Source organism: Phodopus roborovskii, unplaced genomic scaffold (genome assembly GCF_943737965.1).
Source record: "Phodopus roborovskii unplaced genomic scaffold, PHOROB, whole genome shotgun sequence".
NCBI classification, from domain to species: Eukaryota; Metazoa; Chordata; class Mammalia; order Rodentia; family Cricetidae; genus Phodopus; species Phodopus roborovskii.
In genome coordinates, this window is record NW_026126407.1 from 17,905,331 (window position 1) to 17,914,668 (window position 9,338).

Here is a 9,338-nt window from a genome sequence, read left to right on the forward strand (position 1 = left end):
GAGCATCCCTCATCTGAAATACTTTGGGTAAGGAACATTTCAGGTTTCAGAATGTGGAATATTTGCATAGTTGCGATGAAATATCTTGGAGAATGGGACACAAGTCTAAACACAGAATTCACTTATGTCACAGATACTCCTTGCACACAGCCTAAAGGTAATTTAATAAACTTGTATAGTACATGCCTGTATTTTATCATGAGGTCAGGTGTGCAATTCCTCACTTGTGGTATTCCTCACTTCATGCTCAAAATGTTTTGATTTTGGAACATTTCATATTTTGGATTTGAGGGTAGGGATATTTAGACTATATTACTGCTTGTGTATAATAGTCAAAAGAATCAGTGTGTGTGTGTGTGTGTGTGTGTGTGTGTGTGACCACTGCATTGAATAACAGAACACATTTGAATTAATTGCGAGTGACCAATCCATGAGCTATTATTCTAGCTGCAGGTTTATCTTTGAGATAAGATGACCTCTGCTACTGAGCTGGAAAATATCAACCTCGGGCTCAGTGTTTCTTGGTTCTCAAGGGGAATAGAACATAGACAGCATCATTCACCTACTCAAAGTACACAACTCAGGGTCTGTTAGTACATCCATCATCAGAACCAAACTCAGGTTTGGCACTTTTATCACCTGGACCCAAAAGGCAAGCACCACTTAGCTATCACTGCCAAACTTTAGCCTCCTGTGGACCTCCCTCCTTCTAGGCACCCACTAATCTACATTGAGTCACTAAAGAATTCTCTACTGTGGGAATTCCATTAGGGTGTTTTCACTTTGGGGCTGTTCTGCATACTGTTTCTGTACATACTCCCATGCACTTTTCCCTCTTTGCACAGGGTTTCCTTTCTCCTTGGGTAGAAAGGTGGGGTAGAGTTGCTGGATTATGTAGTAACTCTATCTGCAGCAGACACACATGGTTTTACATCCCTACCAGCAGTGTGTACTGATTCTAACCCCTCCGCAGCCTCAGCTTTTACTTTCTGTATGGTCATCACCATCCCAGCGGGTGTGAATGAGTCTTACTATGAAAGTGATTTATATTTTCTTGGAAACTAATGATGCTCAGAGTAGCTCCATGCTTTCTCCTCCTTGAAGAACTGACTAGACAACTTGACCATTCTTAAAAATTGGATGGTTTGTTTTTTCTCTAAAACTTTTAATTATTTTTTATATAGGCTAGATAGAAAAAGTCCAAGTCAGATATATGTGCAGATTTTTGTTAATGATAATCTTCTCTGATGCACCAATTTTTCAGTTCTGGTGATGTAGCTTATTTTTTGTTTAAAAAACAAAAAAACACCAAAAGCTTTGCTTTTAGTGTCATGTCTAAAACACTGTCATCTATTCCAGGGTCAAAATTATTTGCACATACTTCTTAACATTTACTCTAAGTCTTCCATACATTTTTTATATAGTGTTTTTGTATGCCACAATGTAAGGATGTGAGTTCTTTAATTTATACATGGATATCCTTTTATTTTTTTCTTTATTTTTTCAAAACCATTCTTTTCTCATTGAATCTCCTTGTTAAAGATCAATTGATGGTAACTTCGACTGTCTATATCACAGTACTCAAGCTTTGTTCTATTGATCTATCTCTGTATGTGTTACACGGTCTTATACATTGTCATATGGCAATAACTTTTATTGGGAGATCAGAGTCTTCTAACTATCTTCTTTTTCAGTATTATTATAGCCTCTATGATTCTCCTGGAATTTTAGGATACATTTATAATTTCCACTGGGACCTTGGCTGAATCCGTGAATTCACAGAGGAATTATTGCCATCTTAATACAGTCAGTTGTCCAATCTATGGCCATGGTATGCCCATTTATTTAGATCACATTTAGTTTCTTCTACATTCTTGTGTGTGTATGTGTGTGGTACGTGAGTGAGTGGTGCATGCATGCATTTAAACATGCATGTGCCCATGCACTCACATGCAGACACCCAAGAAGGACATTGAATATCCTGTGCCTGTACATTCCACCTTTTCCTTTTGAGGCAGGGTTTCTCACTGAACCTGGAGCTAGGCTGGTAGGCAATAGACCCCAGGGATCCTCCTGTTTCTACCCATCCCCCTCTCTCACTGGGTTATCCCTGGCCTTTTGTTGATGCTGGGGATCCAAACTCAGTCTTCACACCATACAAGGGCTTTTACCCACTGAGTGTCCCCAGCTCTCTTCAACATTTTGAGACGCTTGTTCTTAGCTGTGCCTGTTCATTAAAATTGCCTGGGAAATACATTTAAAAATTAGTCTCTGCTCCAAATCTGAACCAGACACTCTGTGAATTCAGCCCAGACACTGAAAAACCTCTAAATTACCAGGTGGTTCTAACACAGTTTGAGAGCTCCTCCTACAATAGCAGGAACACTAAGAAATGCCAGGTTTCAAAAACAGTTGTTGAAAATACCAAAGTGTGTTTTGTAGGAACAGACACACTGAAGTTAAGCCATTAAAATAGGCTTAGCATTTAACTCAGATCAGTAAAAACAATGAGCCAAGGGACAGATCCTAAGTCCCTACCACCACCACCACCACTTATGGTGGCAAAACAATGACAGATTATTTTATGAGTGGTGAGATTCATCAGAGACCAGGAAAGAAGAGGAGAATAGCGACCTATCAGGGCAAAGTCATTTCATTCATGATGCCCTGTTCCTAACTACTCCTAGGCAGTGGAAGGGTGATGACTTTTAACATTCTTAATTAATGGTCATTTAAAAAGTTCAAAATTGTGTTAAAGACAGATGCTAGTGGAGGTTAGGATAAAATCACTTGGATGACCTGACTAGTTCAAAACAATGTCTCACTGAGGACTCCACACACACACACACCCCACCCCACCCCACCCTACACAGGGATCAAAGAAGAAAAGCAGTGGGACCCTGAAAATCTGGTTTGGGGACAGAGAAGATGGGTTCATCACAGCAGAAATTCTGTGATGATGCTGAGAGGGAAGCAGGCTGGGAAATTAGAGGGAGGCACAGTGGAAGGTCCCAGTGGATACATCCTCTGGGCGTTATGGATTTGGGGATATTTCTCAGAAGAAGGGATGAACTGGTGTGACAGTGTACATCAAAGAAAAACATGGGGTAGGAGAGTACCTGGGAATTGCCTAGACCCCAGCTTTCAGTGACAGAGCTAAGGCTGACAGGAAGGTTCAAGGAGGCAACGACTGCAGCCAAGACCACTCTACCACCAGTAGAAGGTGGGTGATGGGGTAGGACAGGGCGGGAAGTGAGCCGGGAGGAAGGGCAAGCAGATGAGGGTTTGGCCAGTGCATACTTGGTCCTCAATATTAGTAGTAGTAGTAGTAGTAGTAGTAGTAGTAGTATTTGCATTAGTAGTATTATTAGTAGTATTCTTATATGTTGATCAAAAATATGAAAGCTGTTTGGCAGAGCCCTTGAGGTGAAGAACTAGTATTTAATTTGATGTCTTAGCCAAAGAAAGAGACTGGGAGTAGCGTCAAGCACAGGAGGGCTGAAACCTTACCAGGCTGCAGAGATGTCACTGTGGGTAATACAGAAAGGTGAGAGAATAGAGAAGTAAATCAGATTTAGCAGGTGAAAAGTGCAAGACAGCCTGGGGGAGTCCGCTCCCATGTAGCATGGACACATCAGCTCTAGGGTGGCAGCTTGGCAATGGACTAAAACCTCCCCAGATGCTTGTGCCCTTTGACTGTTTGACACCATGGTGGCATCAAGGTACAGGGACCAGAACCCATACCTTCCTTGGAGACAGCACACATGCTGCCAAGTAGTCTGTGGGATAAGTAAGCTACCAAACTATTCAAGAAAGGAACACTGAGCTGTGTCAAGTGATGACATCTTCACATTGTGAACACTGGGAATTGAATAATTAAAGTTGTGTCCTACAGGGAAATGCAGTGATAGGAAAATTACCTCGGTGCCATTTTAAATGAACGAAGGCGTTTTCTCATTCACAAATGCTGCGTGAGTGCCATCTTGGAGACACATGCATATGGGTACTGTGTGACCTGGTGGTGTCTGTTTAAACATGTTTGACAGAATAAATGACTAAAATACTTCAAAATCAACTCTGATTTGCACCCAACAGGACTGCTTCTATTTTTAAAATTCTCAGTCAACACATATTAATTAGAAAACCAAGAGCATAGACCTTTGCTAGGCACTATCAATGTACTTATAAGTGACTGCAGACAACACAGTGGCTCGGATTTCTTCACTTTAACACCCACTTGCAGCAAGAGGCTTCTCGTTATTGAAGCATCCCCCACCCCCACATTTACCATCAGTAGCTCTTTTTCAACTTCATCATGAACTAGGTCGATTCCCACTCTCTTCTCCCGGTGAAAGAGACACTCTCTGGCAACCTGCAGATGCACAGAGCATAGAACATGTCACTACCAACTGGCCACAGCTGGGGACAAGAAGGTCTAGTTGCTTGTTTAAAGCAAGTCAATAGGGACACCCTAATTGGACTTCTCAAACCAATTCGGAAGAGCCTTGCATAAGAAAGACCATGGCAGGAAGAAATCTTTGCTGCACTGAAGGGCTGGTATCTGCTTGAGAAACTTTGAGGAAAAAAAATTGAAAGGAAAATCTTAATTTGGCAAATGGACAAAATGAATCCTCTCCAGCCAGCAACTAACATAAGTACTTGGCATCGGTGTATTGAAGAGAAACAGTTTGGTTACATGAAACAAGGAATTTGAGCTATCCCTTCTAAATATTTTCTGCTGTAAAAAAAATGTAGACAATGATTCATTTTTCAAAATATCAAAATGCTATTGTAGCCAAGTATACAAATAATTATCTTTAAAATTGTCTTTCATTTTCCTAATTATAAAAATAATATGCTCTTACCTATTAAGAATTAAAATATAGGAAACATGATCCAGCCATACCCATCACTGTTCTATTCTTTGGTTGATTCTAATAAATGGAGGCAACAATGTCCTTACAATTTTATACTATTTTTTTTTCAGGATTCAATTAAGCATTAGACTGAAGTTTCAAAATGTTCTTTGAGGCAGAGAATGCGAAGGACAATGGAATGTAGCATAAGTTGTTAACCATGAATTATGTCAGGGAGGTCACTATGCAGCTAAAATGCTTTTCCAAAACCTTTTACATGACATAGAACTACTGTGTGGTGCGAAGCTTTTATAAACACAAAATGTGAGCCATATTGGAATATATTATTGAAACTTAATTGCGCGACTTTCTATTTTGTATTAGCATAATTTATGTTTACTGAACGAGGAACTAGTGGATGGCGGGAACTCAGTATTTAAGTGGATATCACCATACTGCTTTTCAGGACTCTCCTTCCAGGCCACAGTCCTACTAGTGACACATCAAAGTGCACATGTTCTGCCTTAGATGTTACAAGTGTCCATTACTTCAGATGTCGTAAGCTAGAAATGGCCACCTTATTGATTCAGTCACTGTTGTGTTATTAAATTTCAACAATCTTCCTCCCATTAAGTGGTTGTTTGTATTTTCTCTTTTGAACTTTATTCCCTCATAACACTGATTGTAATCAGGACCTTCTGATTCCATTTTGACAGTCTGTGCTGTGACCCACAAAAACACCCAGGCGGAAACCTCAGGGCAGGTTCACATTAGAACCAAGTCAAGGGTTCAGTCATCATGAATGGGGAGTGAGGAAAGCAATTAAGTAATAGGGTGTGTGGCCGTGGTTTTCAGGTTGTTTTTCATCCATGCACTAGGTCCTGGGGACTGGAAGCCTTCTGAGTCTTAACAACCCAGGGTGGATTAATTTAAAAAGATCCATTCTGAGTGTCCCCAACCTCTCTGAGGAATCTGGGGGCTTGTGTGCATTTATGTATTTGAAGTTCATGGAGAGAGAACAGGACAGAAGAGACACTTGGCACTGATGCCCAGCAGACTCCTCAGATCACTAGACTTGCAGCCCCTTGGTCCTCAGTCTTATACTACAAATGCCATGTGACCTCCTGCAGGTACTCCATATGGAGACAACTGGTGCTGGCTGCTTTGGTTGAGATATATATACTGCTTTATATGCTTTCCCCAGCTTTAGGCACAAAATGAGGAGTTGGAGGGCCCATAGTGTGGCATAAGACTCATAGGTGACTGGAACCCAAAGCCAAATCAGATGCCAACAAACAATTAAGTACTGCCTGTATGACCATGACAACTGGCCTACACTCGGCCTCATTTATCTAATTAATAAAAGAATCCTAAACAGATTCCTAATGGGGGTCCATTCGATCATCTGTGCCCTGAAAGGCAATCACATCAACAAAGGGTTTACTTCATGACACAGGCCGAAATTTTTTAATATTTTTTAAAGAAACTTTATTTGTGTGTGTACGTGTGTGTGTGTGTGTGTGTGTGTGTGTGTGTGTGTGTGTGTGCAGGTGTACACATGTGTACATATTTGTTTGTATCTATAAGTATATTTATGTGTGTGCATGCATACATGTTTGTGTACATGTGTATGTGTACATGCTTGTGTGTAAAGGTATACATGTGCATCTGTGTATTTGTGCAAGTTTCTCCCCGTGTGTGTGTGTGTGTGTGTGTGTGTGTGTGTGTGTGTGTGTATAAATGTTAAGGACCAAGATCAACCTTGAGTGTTGTGCTTCCTCAGATATCATTAACCTCATTCTGAATCAGAGTTTCTCATTGGCCTGGAACTCACTGATTAGGGTAGCTGGCTGACCAGTGATCCCAGTGATCCTCTGCCTCCACCTCCCCACTGCTGGAACTGCAAGCACATACCACCATGCCCTGATGTCACATATGGGTTCTGGAGATCAAACTCAGATCCCCCTACTTGCAAGGCAAAGGAGTCACCAACTGAGCAATCTGCCCAGCTCCTATGAAATTAAAATTTTCTCAAACAACTATTTTCTTAAATTTTATCTTAATCTAGAACCTACAGAGATCAAGCCAGCCTTTTTAAAAGCTAATAAGATGGCATGCATAAATGAAAACATTGTATAACCTAATGGTGTGTTTGTTCCTTTAGGCTTCTTTGCTTTTAGAATTTGCTCAGAAACTCACTATGTGTGATATGTGTAAAATGGCAATGGTTTAGTCATTGCCGATCCCATTTATAAATTTATGGATGAGTGTGTTTCTAAAATAACTAAGTTGCAGTGCCTTTTGCCCCAACTCTCATCCTTACCTGCAGAGGGGCTTCGGTCTCCATCAAAGCCCTCTCCAGCCTTTTCTTAATATCAGTAAGTGCATTTGTCTCTCCAATCATTTCATCCAACTCATGTGTGATTTCAGATTTCCAGAATGCTATGTCATTGACTCGTTCTCCCAAATCTTGGGTAGAGTTAGCCTGGGTCTTCCGGATTTGCTGGTATTTGTCTTGAATCAGACGAGATGTGTCCACTCGGAGTCTCTCGGAATTATGCCTTGAGCTATTAGATTCTTGGTAGTTGACTAAATTAGACCTATACCAATCATCAGGAGTATACCTTGTAAAGAGGGTGGTTCTGTTGGACACAAAGGGGAGCATAGTGCTCTCACACACTCTCTGAGCTCTCGTGCAGTATGGGGGCAAACCTGGGTAGTTGGAGGCTGTTTTGTAGTATGTGTTTGGTCTCCATGGAAGGCTCAAGCTGTGTGTCAAATTATGATGGGGAAAGCGGTCCCGATAGCTCGATGTCATGGTACCAATGGCTGGTAGAAAACTGGTTGGTGCTGGTTGAGGGTGGGCATAAGTAGCCGTTAATGTGGAGCCTAAAAGCTCCATGGTGCCCAAACACAATTTGTAAATCTCTCCTGTAAAGGAGGGATAGAAGGAAAGAAGAGGAGAGGGAGGGAGGGGAAGAGGGAACAAAGGAAGGAAAGAATATCATATAAATTAATCTTATATAGCATACACATAAAAGGTTACATTAGACATAGTACCAGCTTTGGTGATCCCAGGCTCATTAGCTATCTGTTCTCATATGTTATCAGAACTTCTTGGTGATAATGTCAAAATTTTTTCCATCCCTGTGTCTCTACAATGTATAAAGGTAGTATGTTTTTATATAGGCCATTTGAAGTTTTGAAATTCAAATGTTTTAAATTAAAAGACTAATACTGTTGAGTGCAAACTCAAAATCAAGTGTGTGGCTTTGTGTTTAAACAGATAACTATACACTCAACAGATTCAAATCTTGCCCCTGCTGTATGACGACAGGGCAAATTACTGAACCTTCTGCTGCCCCATCTACAAGTCCAAGGGATCAGTACCACACTCTTCTTTGAACTATTCATGCAGCCCTACAAGAAGTATTTCCTTAGCAGCACACTCCCCTGCCCTGTCACGCCCTATTAATAAATGTTGAGCTGCATGGCAGTGGGGTGGCTGGCGTGCAGATATTCCAATGAAAGTATCAGACACCCCCTCTAAGAGCTTCTGATACAGACATTGTCGAGCAGCCATGTGGCTAGAAGGGTATGGCAATACTAAGCATTGGGACCACTGGGACAGTATTGGGCCAATGAATGTTAACTTTTAAATTACCAGTTGAAAAGAGTGAATGATGTCAAAGTAAATCTCCTTTCTCCCCTAAAAGTCCACTAGCTACTCAGAAGGGGTCACTGTGAGTTGCTCATTATTGATTGTAGCTTTTCAAATTATTCCACTCATATGTAGACATATGTTATTTATATACTATAGATATCTACCAAGTACCACTTATGTGTGCAGAGCTTTTCAAATAAAAAACACTGAATTACTGGGTTACCCTAACCACATCTTATCTCCTTTTTAAAATTAAATACACATCTAGGACCTCCTAGGAAGACAAAGGGCAACAGAGACTGTGACACAGTTTTGGAATGTAAGTATAATTCTACAGGAGAAGTAATGTCTATCTATAGACCTGTTAATAAAAAGAACAGAATCAATTCATAGTCAATTTGATGAACTATGTAGATAAAAAGAAATCAGTCACTCAAAGATGAATAGCTATATACCAATGCCTTTTGACCCAAACCACAGAATAGCTGATTTGTAAAACTGTGTTCAAGTTAAAACTCTACCCTGACCACATCACAGAATAATTGCCCATACCAGAGTGGCCAAGATAACACTTCTCCCTTACTGTTTCCTCCTGTCATTTTGCTCCTAGTCACTTTATACTGGCAACTCTTCAGTGTGAAGCTTTAAATATTGCTTTAAAAAAAAAAAACAAGTTCAAAGTCACTTGAGGAATTGGGGACCTAAGGCTGCCTTCCTTCTTTCCAACCTGTTCCCCTTGTCAAATCCATGCCATAAATTTTTATACAATAATGTTTTAAATATGAATGGTGTGCACATATGCACATCTGAGGGCAGTC

General features: G+C 40.6%; 1 protein-coding gene across 1 annotated transcript in view; it reads right to left on the bottom strand.

Moving 5' to 3' along the window:
- Tekt3 (tektin 3) overlaps positions 1-7,774 on the bottom strand; it is a 28,639-nt gene extending 20,865 nt beyond the window's left edge. Inside the window, exons 1-2 of the mRNA XM_051180398.1 lie at positions 7,180-7,774; positions 4,289-4,372 (exon numbers count right to left, since the gene is read on the bottom strand). Of these exons, the coding sequence (XP_051036355.1) occupies positions 4,289-4,372; positions 7,180-7,758 (663 nt within the window). The 5' untranslated portion in view covers positions 7,759-7,774. The remainder of the gene's footprint in view (positions 1-4,288; positions 4,373-7,179) is intronic.
- Positions 7,775-9,338: the final 1,564 nt, after the last annotated feature.